The following is a 14380-nucleotide window of genomic DNA, read 5'->3' as shown; positions in this document are numbered from 1 at the left end:
ACCATGCATGTCGGCCAGAGCCTCGGCTCAGCGCTGGTTAGTTCACAAGCTCTGCAGGACGGCTCAGGACTCTGCAACATTCACATTATATCTCAGAGAGAGAGGAGGACTGCTGAATTTGCGTTATTTCACGTGAGTGTGTTTAATTGCCTATAATATCATAAAGGGAAATGATGGGGAGACATTCTGTGACGTTAGTGCGCTTATAAAACTCCATATAGCTGCGCACTCCTTAAACACGTTACATTAAATCTGTAAGTAATTGTAATTCTTAAAATCATCAAAATGTTCTTGGTCTTTGTTGTTGGACCTAGAATTTATTTTTAAATAAAATGAACAAGAAAAACACTTGTGTTATATAAAGGGAGTCCATCACGCCGTAAACCGATTTTCGGTGTAAGTCGGAACATACGTACATACTGTACGTAAATAAGACTGTAAGCACTTATCCTATCCTAACACCTATCAAAAAATACTTGTCCCGAACTGCGTAATCATGTATTCTTCCGCCGCGCACCAACTTTTACGACGCAAAACCACTTAAATTGAAACAAGGCTTTATACAGTAAATGGGAGACGTGTCGTAACCATGAAACATCGTAACTCTGGACTGACGTAAACTGAGGACCTCCTGTATTATGAACAAAATTTTGTGCTCCTTTTTTAATTTCTGCATGTATTGGTCCTGGGGTGGCACGGTGGTGCAGCAGGTAGGTGTCGCAGTGACAAAGCTCCAGGGGCCTGGAGGTTGTGGGTTTGATTCCCGCTCCGGGTGACTGTCTGTGAGGAGTTGGTGTGTTCTCCTCGTGTCTGCATGGGTTTCCTCCGGGTGACTGTCTGTGAGAAGTGTGGTGTGTTCTCCCTCTGTCTGCGTGGGTTTCCTCCGGGTGCTCCGGTTTCCTCCCACACAGTCCAAAACACACGTTGGTGGGTGGATTGGCGACTCAAAAGTGTCCGTAGGTGTGAGTGTGTGAGTGAATGTGTGTGTGTGTCTACGTTGCCCTGTGAAGGACTGGCGCCCCCTCCAGGGTGTATACCCGCCTTGCGCCCAATGACTCCAGGTAGGCTCTGGACCCACCGCGATCCTGAATTGGATAAGCGGTTACAGATAATGAATGAATGAATGAATGTATTAGTCCCGCCCTCCACGTTTTCTGTACAACATACAATAAAAACTGCATGTAAACAAAGACAGATTTGAAGCACCAAAGCTTCTCCAGACCTTACAAAGACAAGGGTATGTATTTTGAGCGTTCCTATTTTTGAAATGCCAGAAAGACCTCTGTGACGGTGGCTATACGGAGGCCCGACAAATCTACGCTTGCCTAGTTTCTATTTGTTATCAAAGATTTACTGCTGGATCCGCATGAATGGTTTCTAGAGGGGCACTAATTAGTGTAGCACCGGGTTTGTTTTGGAGAGTGAGGGAGAGCGAGCGAGGGAGATGGTGTTTGAGCAAGCGTTTGTAATAGTTTATCATCGTGTCTCAGTAATAAATTCAGATGCTGAATGACTATCTATTTTCATGTGTTTTATATACGAAGGCCTCCTGCACTGTGGTCGTTGAGAGTATCTTTCTGTTGTTTAACATGCGGTATTTGGGTGTGTGTGTTTACACAGCTATGTGTGTGTGTGTTTACTGAGCGTTGCTGATATTTTAAATTACTTCTTACCAAAGAGAAATTTAATCCCAGAAACTGTGAAAAAGTCCACATGCCAGACATAGTTGTGTATTCACAGGCGTCAGTGCATACGTGCAAGCACAAAAACGCGCCAAGTTATCGGTTGTAATATCGGCCAAATATTCCAATATCGGTCCGATAAAAATAACTAAAAAATATCCACAATTCGGCAAATAAAGCCTTAGCCACCGATATATTGTTCATCACTGCTATTAATTCATAATTACCTTGTTTTTTTTTTACCCTCAGTGCACTGGCAAGGCTTGTACTGTAAATATGCTCAAGTATTAAGGCTGGGATTTTTGGTTTTCCTCAAGTAGCTTGTCAGTCTCTACTTGAGCCACATACTCGTCATATTTGGTGATGTAACAGTGCTTCAAGTGGTAAAGGGGACAGTACATGAACGTGCAGCAGGGGAAATGTTAAGAGAATTAACAAACGGGATGAACAACATTAAAAGAACAATAACTATAATCAATATAAGTACTGTTCTGTCAATCTCAAGTTCTACGAATCAATGGTCTAGCCCTACCTTAAAACATCCCCATTTCAATCAAGTCCACCTTAATTCAGCACAGCTCAATGAATATGCAGTGACTCCCCACTCGTCCCTCATCAACTGCTCACCTGCAGCTCAAAAGCCCCACCCAAGGTGTGGACAGGATTGGTTCCTCGGGTTATGACACAAGGAGGAAGCCTACCTGTCTGAATTCACCGCTGAGACGTTTTGGAACATAGCGGTTTCCGAACGAAAACGCCCAGCCTCTGTGTTGACTCCTTACAGTGATTTGTTATAACAATGTGAATGTGATCAAACGAAAAAAAGACCTTATCTGAGGACAATGGGAAAGTCAAAGAGGCCTAAAGTACACAGGGTGTTGTATACATTTTTTTTTTAAAAAAGGAAATACGACTATTTAATAATTAATAACAAACTTGTTTTATAGACATAACATTAAATCTTTATGTAATTAAAAAAAAGGCAAATGAGCCAAACAAATGGCCTTTGTGTGAAGTTATGTCATTATTATTTAGCTGCTTGGAATTTGCACAGGTTAGAAACTAATGTTAGACTGATACAGCCACTGACAGGTCTCTTTAAGGATGGACTAATGAGAGTTCAGTGGAAAAAAGTGTATTGTAGAGAACAGTTTGAATTACAGCACATAGGGTCTATGAGTTACTCACAGTCAAGGTGTTTCTTCTTGGGTCCACTGACTTCATGTGTGGTGGCCTTACAGACCGCTTTACTGATGGCGGACCCGGTCACACTGTGCTGAGCAGCGGCGATCCGATCCGTGATGGACTGTCCGGACATCTTCACTTCAGATCCAATCACGACGATATCAACTCACAAACCCCTTCTCCCTTTAGCAAACACAGTCAGCTGCCGAGCTATTTAATGTACAAAAGATTAAGAGTCTCTGAAAGGGACTGGCTTATAAAAACGCAATTCTCTAGCTAACTACAGAGCTGGCTACCAATACCAGCGATACTGGTGTGTGTGTGTGTGTGTGTTTAAAGGCGCGATGAAAGGCTTGATCTCTAAGCTACAAAATACTCTCTTTGTAACGTAGCTACCTAGCTAGTACAAATATCGTCGCAACAGAGTCTGTTGCAACCGGCTAACTGGTTAACTTCTGTTAGCTAATATAACCATAACAGCGTTCAAACCGAGTACAGGTCATAGTACTGAAATCTGAGCATATAGGAACGTTACAAAATGACATAGCTAGCTATAAGTGGAGCCAGTTCTGAGCACAGCGGAAAATAACGAAGACCACCAAAAAAAAAAATAATAAAACCCCACAGAAAAGAAAAAGCAGAGCGTGAAAGAAGCGATATGTTTGGTTTTCTCGGCTATAAGAAAATTGGCAACAAACACTAGCTAGCTAATTCGCATGGGTTTCCTCGTCAAAAATGCATAGATATCATCATTAGCTTTTTAGCTATTCGTCGTCTGACGTCAACGTCAAGTTATTTGACAAATCTCACCACACACATAATACACCTGGCAAAAAGCAACACACAAACGACCTCCACGGTGATTTTAGCCACAGGATGTGAAAGTTTAACACCTAAACTACATTCGAGAAGTTCAATTTGTAGGCTAAAAAAAAAGCTGGCAGGTTAATTTATCCAGGTACAGAACTTGCCCTGAAACTCTGTTAAAGCTGAGACGTTAACTTCAGATGATTATAGAAATGAATGCCACCACAGAACTGCCGCTAATCCCGCACATATATTCACAGCTCGATGGCATACATGACATAATTGTTCGACATAAAAGGAGCAGCGTATTCAAACCGGAAAAGCCCTCTGAAAACTGAAAGTGTCGAGCTTGAGCGAAGTTGAAATCTAAAACCAGCGAAAGCTGCCCGCGGCTGAACAGTACACGTCTAAATCTCAGAGGTTAGCGCCTGAATGCTAACGCTAGCCAGGGTCCCGTCGTCTGTTTAGTCCGTCCGAAACATCGCCGAAAGGGGAAAACGGAGGATTTAGACCGATATCTGTCGTAGTCGGCAGCGGGGAGGGTTATTGCGAGATCCCTCCGCTCCGCAGCGAACGTACTGTCGGTGTTAGGTTATTCCGGGTAGTGAGGAGTGCAGCGGGCAGTTGTAGACAAAATGGCTGCGCTGTGATCAGGTGATCAGACACGGAGCGGATTGGATCGAGCTGCGGGAGAACTGAGAGTCTGAACACCTTAAAGAGGCCACCGCACGCCTGCACTTGGCTTTGACAGTTCCCCATACATCTACCGCCTGTGTGTGTGTGAATATCAACCAAAAACAATCTAATTAAGTCTCTGAAAAAATCAAAACAGATCTTCCTTTTTTTAAAAACATAAAATGTCAGCTATTCTTTACAAAGTGTGAACATCTCACAATACTTGAAAGGACAGAAATGGGCTAATATTACTTCACACTTAGTACTTTATTCCATCCATCCATTATCTGTCACCCTTATCCAATTCAGGGTCGCGGTGGGTCCAGAGCCTACCTGGAATCATTGGGCGCAAGGAGGGAATACACCCTGGAGGGGGCGCCAGTCCTTCACAGGGCAACACAGACACTCACACCTATGGACACTTTGGAGTCGCCAATCCACCTACCAACGCGTTTTTGGACTGTGGGAGGAAACCGACGCAGACACATAGAGAACACACCACACTCCTCACAGACCGTCACCCGGAGGAAACCCACGCAGACACAGAGAGAACACACCACACTCCTCACAGACAGTCACCCGGAGGAAACCCACGCAGACACAGGGAGAACACACCACACTCCTCACAGACAGTCACCCGGAGGAAACCCACGCAGACACAGGGAGAACACACCACACTCCTCACAGACAGTCACCCGGCGGAAACCCACGCAGACACAGGGAGAACACACCACACTCCTCACATACAGTCACCCGGAGCGGGAATCGAACCCACAACCTCCAGGCCCCTGGAGCTGTGTGACTGCGACACCTACCTGCTGCACCACCGTGTCGCATAGTACTTTATTTTTCCTGCAAAATTATAATTCAGACATGTGAAAACGTTAATATTTTGTAGATTTAGCCTCAGGATATCATCCATTTTAAAAGAAAGGATGCTGGACATTTATGGTACTAGAAAATGATAAGTTGGTTGGAACAGAGGGTCAGGTGAGTGTTATTCTGGAGAAGTTGAGGTCGTATGGCAGAGTTGTGCAATGCATGCTGAGTACTGTGAGAGAAAACGAACGGGTGAAAACTCAGATGGATACAAACCTGTGAATACTGTCAAATGTGTGATGTAAAGGAGAGAAAATCTGTGCCACAAAATATATTATACATTAACAAAAACTTGCACAATGTTAGTTTTTGGCCAGGATGCCTACTTAAGATGTTTCTCCAATGTTCAAATGTGTAATTCATTTAACTGCCGGGTCTAATCCCAAACACTGTGTGCTAAACGATATCTAACAAATTTGCATTTCCTGTAAATGTTTTAAAATAAAATGTCCATTCAATCAGCTAATGTTTAAATAATATTATATCACAGTGCTGAACAGTCTGGATAACTGCTCAATACAGCTGCAATATGTAGGATTTGATAATCCACTGCTTATATCACCCAATATTATCATTTCCTCAACCCTGTGACTGAAGCCCAAGGGCAGAGTGGTGCAATACTCTGTTTTGAGAAGTCAAATGACCACAGATATTATGAAACCACCGCGAAGGATCACTGAGTCAACAGAGGGTGTGTTTATGTATATACATTTCACTCCAAATTTTGCAACGATGTTAAAATTCATTTTGCAGATTCGCAAGCGCTACTTGTTATTATCAACAGTGCATGAATAATTGTAGGTATCATTACATTATCACAAACTCTTCTAAAAGTCAAGACATGTAACGTTTCATTTATGCCCAGAAAAAAATGCATGACCTCACTGTGAGATGGTGAGTGTTTAAAAACAAGCGATATGTGACAGGAAATATGTTTCTTTGAACAAGTAACTTAATCATCCAGTGAAGGAAGTGGTTAGGCGATGTGTAAAACCTCAGTGATATCAGTGCTCATCTTTTATTAACCTCCGTAAGTTCAAAACAAGTAGGGCCTCTGGCTTTATCAAAGTAGCCCTTTATTAAACTAGCTGTCAGTTAATGCCAAACACATCCTCAAACACACATACTTAAAACGTAATACTTTTATATACAGATATACATAATAAATAATTACAGATTTCAAGAGGTCACAACATACATAAATTAGTCAGCACAAGTCCATCCCATGATTGCCATTTACTGACAACCTCACTGACAACAGAACAGCCCCACCTAGAGGCAGGGAGCGAGAACTGTTACCATGGCAACTGGCTCCGCATAGCAACAGTAACTACAGCCTCCAGATCACCTGCCCAGATGGAAGCTTGTCAATCAAACGAGTAGCTTTGTAGGACACTCACCCATGAATGATTTCAACAATACTGACAGTATGAACACATGACACAAGGGACTTGTGAAAAGACAATTTGATGCAACCGTGTGTCTATAACGACCACCATTACTACAGCGGTCTCTGTGAATTATCAGTCATTTTGTAGGGTCCAATTACAGTAAGCTTCTTCTTCACACCTTAGAATATCAAAGGAATAAAAGTGGCACTAGCTGTGCCTTTCTCAGTGAAAATGATCAAAGCTGTAAGTGGAACGCCGAGCAAAATAATAGTTCAATCAATGTGCCCCCATTGCCTTAAGTACAGCCATCACAGCTATTCGTACCACTGTGCCAACTCTACCACACCATTTCGGCCGCAGAGTCTGTAGAAAACAGAGAAGGCTCAAAGTAACATAGAGCAGCCAGTCCAAACACGAACTAACATAACACTACAGGTCTGAAAATAAAGGGTTCTGAAATGTTTTCTTGGACTTTACAGTTCTGGGGAGTGCAAATAATTCCTAATGTATAATGTACTGAGTGAGGAAATGCATTTTAATAACACAAAGCGAGCCAACAGTAAAGAAATACCCATGAACCAAGCGCACTAGGTTCAGTACCAGAGAAGTGGATATGCTGGCATTCAGGTCTTTTACAATGCATTGTCTGTAACCACTTATCCAGTTCAGGTTTGCGGTGGGTCCTGAGCCGTTCCCGGAGTCACTGGAACACACCCTGCATATAACACAAGTCAGATAATCACAGTAAGAACTACACGGGAATAATCTTCTATGGCACTGCTCCTCTCTGCATTTCTGGTTTTAAAAGTGTATTTTCAGACCACTCTAGACAGGCTCTCATCTTCTGGTCCAACTCCGATAGGCTGGCAGCATCCAGTACAGATATAGCGCAGGACACAGAGGTAAATACTGCCGGACAGTCCTACAGTGAATGCCAACAGGACCAGACTCAGGTAGGACGGTCCAGCTGTGTACACTACACCTGGGAAGAGGTCAGTGCTCATGACTGGACAATGCTGAAAATTAGAACAGAAATACATTGATTTACACTTCTCTGACAGTATTTGATTATTGTATGTTATTATTTAATACTTAATACACACATATACACACACAGGGCATTACCTGGATTCAGGGGAATGTGGCACACAGTTTCAGATCCTTTCTCTAATTCAAAAAGGGAAGAAGAAGAAAATAAAAGCCCAGTGCAAAGGTTTCTGAAACGTTTCAAAAGTTTATTTTAAACAATAAATTAATTTTCAACATAAAGGTAGGACACATTTGGATATGAGGTTAGATTACTCACCCGGTCTCTAGTTGCACGGTTTAGAAGTGTATCCTTTCTTTCCTTGGGAAGAGAGCCTAGTGTTGTGAACATTTGGTGTAGCACTGCTAGCTGGTTAGCTTGGGTTTGTCTTTCGGAGTTGAACACACACAACACTCTTGTGTTTCCTCTCTTGCCCTATGTGTAATTAAATCCTCGTTGTCGTAGCATCTTACATCCGTCACGGGGTTCTCTGTCATTGGCCGGTGTTGTGTGCGTGAGTGTGTGTGAGAGAGAGAGAGGGAGGGAGAGAGAGACCAGAATGATAAAGGAGGTACAGAGATGCTAGTCTCTTTCTCTCTGCTTAGCTTTCATAGCTTCATGTTTTATAAAATGTTAAAATGTCTCCGCCACACTACAATCTAATTTGAGGTTATTCTTTCATCCACAGACGAGAAATAGGAGCCGTGGACACATTTGATATTGCTTTTGGCTACATAGTGTAGTTACTGTTGTTTTCCAAAAACATCCAAGCTCATTCCTGTTCAGACTTTAACATTTTCATTTTCACTCCTTTCTGAGAACAGCAGCATCTGCTTATCTTTTCTTTTTAAATAATCAGCAACATTCCCTTTAGCCGTTTAGCACTGAAATATTCCTTATGTTAAAGAAACAATATGCATTTATGTCCCCATATGATTTGAGGAAACAAACAAAGCAGATGTAAATCCACAGATGCATTTTAATAAACAGGAATTGACCTGAAGAAAATCAGACAAAGAGACAAACCCCAACCAGACACTATACATCAATATAACCAAGAAATAGAAAAGACCCCCAAAGACCCCCGACCCAAAACACACAAGGGAAACCTGGAGCAGTCACATGAGACTAAGAAGGAGAAGAAACTAAGAAACACATGGTTGATGGAGAAAGAGTACAGACAGAAATACAAAATGACAAAAGTAACTAAAGAACTAAGACTCAGACCAAAACAAGACTGGAACTAGGAGGGGGAGGGGCCAGCTGAAACAATTTAACCTTAAAATTACAGTTTTAAAATCATTGTGATGCTCTGGAGTATAAAGCCTATGTGAGTTCTACTCTGGGCTCAGCACTGCAGAAACAGAACCATGTAACTTTTCAGTACAGTGCTGTAAACATTAATTATACTAGGGGGAGCCCCATGAATAAAAGCGTGTTATTTTAATTGTGTAATCAAATAAAAAGTCGGCACGGTGGCGCAGCAGGTAGTGTCGCAGTCACACTGGAGGTTGTGGGTTTGATTCCCGCTCTGGGTGACTGTCTGTGAGGAGTGTGGTGTGTTCTCTCTGTGTCTGCATGGGTTTCCTCCGGGTGACTGTGTGTGAGGAGTGTGGTGTGTTCTCCCTGTGTCTGCATGGGTTTCCTCTGGGTGACTGTGTGTGAGGAGTGTGGGGTGTTCTCCCTGTGTCTGCGTGGGTTTCCTCCGGGTGACTGTGTGTGAGGAGTGTGGGGTGTTCTCCCTGTGTCTGCGTGGGTTTCCTCCGGGTGACTGTCTGTGAGGAGTGTGGTGTGTTCTCCCTGTGTCTGCGTGGGTTTCCTCCGGGTGACTGTCTGTGAGGAGTGTGGTGTGTTCTCTCTATGTCTGCGTGGGTTTCCTCCGGGTGACTGTGTGTGAGGAGTGTGGTGTGTTCTCCCTATGTCTGTGTGGGTTTCCTCTGGATGACTGTCTGTGAGGAGTGTGGTGTGTTCTTTCTGTGTCTGCGTGGGTTTCCTCCGGGTGACTGTCTGTGAGGAGTGTGGTGTGTTCTCCCTGTGTCTGCGTGGGTTTTCTCCGGGTGACTGTCTGTGAGGAGTGTGGTGTGTTCTCCCTGTGTCTGCGTGGGTTTCCTCCGGTTGACTGTCTGTGAGGACTGTGGTGTGTTCTCCCTGTGTCTGCGTGGGTTTCCTCCGGGTGACTGTCTGTGAGGAGTGTGGTGTGTTCTCCCTGTGTCTGCGTGGGTTTTCTCCGGGTGACTGTGTGTGAGGAGTGTGGTGTGTTCTCCCTGTGTCTGCGTGGGTTTCCTCCGGTTGACTGTCTGTGAGGAGTGTGGTGTGTTCTCCATGTGTCTGCGTGGGTTTCCTCCGGGTGACTGTGTGTGAGGAGTGTGGTGTGTTCTCCCTGTGTCTGCGTGGGTTTCCTCCGGGTGACTGTCTGTGAGGAGTGTGGTGTGTTCTTTCTGTGTCTGTGTGGGTTTCCTCCGGGTGACTGTCTGTGAGGAGTGTGGTGTGTTCTTTCTGTGTCTGCGTGGGTTTCCTCCGGGTGACTGTCTGTGAGGAGTGTGGTGTGTTCTCCCTGTGTCTGCGTGGGTTTTCTCCGGGTGACTGTCTGTGAGGAGTGTGGTGTGTTCTCCCTGTGTCTGCGTGGGTTTTCTCCGGGTGACTGTCTGTGAGGAGTGTGGTGTGTTCTTTCTGTGTCTGCGTGGGTTTCCTCTGGTTGACTGTCTGTGAGGACTGTGGTGTGTTCTCCCTGTGTCTGCGTGGGTTTCCTCCGGGTGACTGTCTGTGAGGAGTGTGGTGTGTTCTCCCTGTGTCTGCGTGGGTTTTCTCCGGGTGACTGTCTGTGAGGAGTGTGGTGTGTTCTCCCTGTGTCTGCGTGGGTTTCCTCCGGTTGACTGTCTGTGAGGACTGTGGTGTGTTCTCCCTGTGTCTGCGTGGGTTTCCTCCGGGTGACTGTCTGTGAGGAGTGTGGTGTGTTCTCCCTGTGTCTGCGTGGGTTTTCTCCGGGTGACTGTGTGTGAGGAGTGTGGTGTGTTCTCCCTGTGTCTGCGTGGGTTTCCTCCGGTTGACTGTCTGTGAGGAGTGTGGTGTGTTCTCCCTGTGTCTGCGTGGGTTTCCTCCGGGTGACTGTGTGTGAGGAGTGTGGTGTGTTCTCCCTGTGTCTGCGTGGGTTTCCTCCGGGTGACTGTCTGTGAGGAGTGTGGTGTGTTCTTTTTGTGTCTGCGTGGGTTTCCTCCGGTTGACTGTCTGTGAGGAGTGTGGTGTGTTCTCCCTGTGTCTGCGTGGGTTTCCTCCGGGTGACTGTCTGTGAGGAGTGTGGTGTGTTCTTTCTGTGTCTGTGTGGGTTTCCTCCGGGTGACTGTCTGTGAGGAGTGTGGTGTGTTCTCCCTGTGTCTGCGTGGGTTTCCTCCGGGTGACTGTCTGTGAGGAGTGTGGTGTGTTCTCCCTATGTCTGCGTGGGTTTCCTCCGGGTGACTGTGTGTGAGGAGTGTGGTGTGTTCTTTTTGTGTCTGCGTGGGTTTCCTCCGGTTGACTGTCTGTGAGGAGTGTGGTGTGTTCTCCCTGTGTCTGCGTGGGTTTCCTCCGGGTGACTGTGTGTGAGGAGTGTGGTGTGTTCTCCCTGTGTCTGCGTGGGTTTCCTCCGGGTGACTGTCTGTGAGGAGTGTGGTGTGTTCTTTCTGTGTCTGTGTGGGTTTCCTCCGGGTGACTGTCTGTGAGGAGTGTGGTGTGTTCTCCCTGTGTCTGCGTGGGTTTCCTCCGGGTGACTGTCTGTGAGGAGTGTGGTGTGTTCTCCCTGTGTCTGCGTGGGTTTCCTCCGGGTGACTGTGTGTGAGGAGTGTGGTGTGTTCTCCCTGTGTCTGCGTGGGTTTCCTCCGGGTGACTGTCTGTGAGGAGTGTGGTGTGTTCTTTCTGTGTCTGTGTGGGTTTCCTCCGGGTGACTGTCTGTGAGGAGTGTGGTGTGTTCTCCCTGTGTCTGCGTGGGTTTCCTCCGGGTGACTGTCTGTGAGGAGTGTGGTGTGTTCTCCCTATGTCTGCGTGGGTTTCCTCCGGGTGACTGTGTGTGAGGAGTGTGGTGTGATCTCCCTATGTCTGCGTGGGTTTCCTCCGGGTGACTGTGTGTGAGGAGTGTGGTGTGTTCTCCCTGTGTCTGCGTGGGTTTCCTCCGGGTGACTGTGTGTGAGGAGTGTGGTGTGTTCTCCCTGTGTCTGCGTGGGTTTCCTCCGGGTGACTGTCTGTGAGGAGTGTGGTGTGTTCTCCCTGTGTCTGCGTGGGTTTCCTCCGGGTGACTGTCTGTGAGGAGTGTGGTGTGTTCTCCCTATGTCTGCGTGGGTTTCCTCCGGGTGACTGTGTGTGAGGAGTGTGGTGTGTTCTCCCTGTGTCTGCGTGGGTTTCCTCCGGGTGACTGTCTGTGAGGAGTGTGGTGTGTTCTCCCTATGTCTGCGTGGGTTTCCTCCGGGTGACTGTGTGTGAGGAGTGTGGTGTGATCTCCCTATGTCTGCGTGGGTTTCCTCCGGGTGACTGTGTGTGAGGAGTGTGGTGTGTTCTCCCTGTGTCTGCGTGGGTTTCCTCCGGGTGACTGTGTGTGAGGAGTGTGGTGTGTTCTCCCTGTGTCTGCGTGGGTTTCCTCCGGGTGACTGTCTGTGAGGAGTGTGGTGTGTTCTCCCTGTGTCTGCGTGGGTTTCCTCCGGGTGACTGTCTGTGAGGAGTGTGGTGTGTTCTCCCTGTGTCTGCGTGGGTTTCCTCCGGGTGACTGTGTGTGAGGAGTGTGGTGTGTTCTCCCTGTGTCTGCGTGGGTTTCCTCCGGGTGACTGTCTGTGAGGAGTGTGGTGTGTTCTTTCTGTGTCTGCGTGGGTTTCCTCCGGGTGACCGTCTGTGAGGAGTGTGGTGTGTTCTCCCTGTGTCTGCGTGGGTTTTCTCCGGGTGACTGTCTGTGAGGAGTGTGGTGTGTTCTTTCTGTGTCTGCGTGGGTTTCCTCCGGTTGATTGTCTGTGAGGAGTGTGGTGTGTTCTCCCTGTGTCTGTGTGGGTTTCCTCCGGGTGCTCCGGTTTCCTCCCACAGTCCAAAAACACACGTTGGTAGGTGGATTGGCGAGTCAAAAAAGTGTCCATAGGTGTGAATGTGTCAGTGTGTGTTGCCCTGTGAAGGACTGGCGCCCCCTCCAGGGTGTATTCCTGCCTTGCGCCCAATGATTCCAGGTAGACTCTGGACCCACCGCGACCCTGAACTGGATAAGGGTTACAGATAATGAATGAGACATCAGAAGTGAGTCAGCACAGTAGCATTGCTGGAGTTTTTAACACTGTGTTTATTTACTATCCACCTTATTATTGGTGAACTATGTAGACTTAGACTTGTGGTTCTCTTAGTTATCTTCTAATCCTTCATCAGCGGTCAGTTTCTGACACCAGGTTTGTTGTTGGCAGGATTTTTTTTGGTTGCTTGACTTTTAGTAGTGCAGTGGTGACACTGAGATTTTTTAAATCTCAGGCAGCTCCGCTGTGTGTTATCCACCAACACAAAACACACTGTCGTGTCACTGTCACATACAGTTTCACTATAAGGCTGAACGGGGCTAGCACATTAGGCAAAGATACAGACAACCTACAATCTGTGTGCAGAAGCATGTAAGACACAATGTAGATACAGAGTAGACAAATTTAAGTGCTCCTTGCTATCTTTTGTGAATTACCAGTAATTTGGATCAACGATACAAAAGAAGCCTTTATCTTGGCTGAAGAAGTAGATGGAATAGATGCTTCTACTTTTTTCAAATTCTCACGGAAATGTCAGCCATTTGCAAAAGGCCGTTATGAATGGCACATCCAAATGGTCATGTTCTGCGCATTCCAATATGTCAGCAATCATTTTAGCGTAGACTTGCCAAGCAGAAACTAACCTTCCAAAGCACCTATAATTTGTAGATGTATAATCTCTTTTGGTGTATTTTTAGATCCCAGCTGCTGTGTGGACCCTAAAATTATAAAGTCCAGAGAGGAGAGCAGGGCTGGGAGTGAGCATGGCAGCAGTAATTAGTGAAGGGAAGTGGTGAAGTGAAAAAGGAAAGTGTGGCATATGGGTTATGACATGATAAACACTTTGGCAATTCCCCAGAGCACCTTTAACATTCAGATAAGCAGCATCAACAGCCCGGGACACATTTAAACACCAGGCACGCACCTGCTCAGCATCAGATACCAACAACAATACACCGCATACACCAGTAGTATTAGGAGTTGTGACTCCTGTAGAGTTTAATGTTGTGAAGCCTACAGATATGCAGTACTATGCAAACTTCAGAGACTACCCTTCATTTTTTCTTTCCATTCACAATGTGACGAATCAGGGGAAAAAACAGAAGCAGAAAATAGATTTATCAGAAAATAACTCAATGAATTTGGAAAAATTATTTTCCAAAATTAGATTTAGAAATTGGAGCCATATTTGCTTTTCACAAACACATTCAGTGATGTTGAGGTCTGGGTTCCTGAGCAGTAGTTAATTGTTCTGAGAACACCAACACATACTGTGACTGATTTATTTATTTGATGTATTGTTTGAATTTTTAGTCTGTTTCCTGTCTTCCCCTAGTGACTTCCTGACAGATATACAAATTTCAGTATTATCTTCTCACAGTGAAAATAGATGAACTGAAGCAAGTGTGACGCATGATATATTCATCTGTCTAAATTAAAGGGGTTCGATTCCCTCTCCGGGTGACTGTCTGTGAGGAGTGTGGTGTGTTCTCCCTGTGTCTG

The 14380-nt window shown here is 45.7% G+C and overlaps 2 protein-coding genes across 8 annotated transcripts in view; both read right to left on the bottom strand.

Annotated features, from left to right (window-relative positions):
* Nucleotides 1–4305, bottom strand: part of si:ch211-200p22.4 (phosphatidylinositol-binding clathrin assembly protein) — a 54041-nt gene extending 49736 nt beyond the window's left edge. For all 7 annotated transcript variants that reach the window (XM_066680398.1, XM_066680400.1, XM_066680401.1 and 4 more), the window contains exon 1: nt 2871–4305. In XM_066680398.1, the coding sequence (XP_066536495.1) occupies nt 2871–3000 (130 nt within the window). In that variant the 5' untranslated portion in view covers nt 3001–4305. The remainder of the gene's footprint in view (nt 1–2870) is intronic.
* Nucleotides 4306–12507: 8202 nt separating this feature from the next.
* Nucleotides 12508–14380, bottom strand: part of zgc:162171 (uncharacterized protein LOC565931 homolog) — a 10925-nt gene continuing 9052 nt past the window's right edge. Inside the window, exon 3 of the mRNA XM_066681940.1 lies at nt 12508–14380. This exon is cut by the window's right edge and continues 2859 nt beyond it. The gene's annotated coding sequence lies outside the window, so the exon portion shown is untranslated.

The sequence above is a fragment of the Hoplias malabaricus genome, chromosome 9 (assembly GCF_029633855.1).
Source record: "Hoplias malabaricus isolate fHopMal1 chromosome 9, fHopMal1.hap1, whole genome shotgun sequence".
Lineage (NCBI taxonomy): Eukaryota > Metazoa > Chordata > Actinopteri > Characiformes > Erythrinidae > Hoplias > Hoplias malabaricus.
This window is presented reverse-complemented; position numbering and strand designations above follow the sequence as displayed.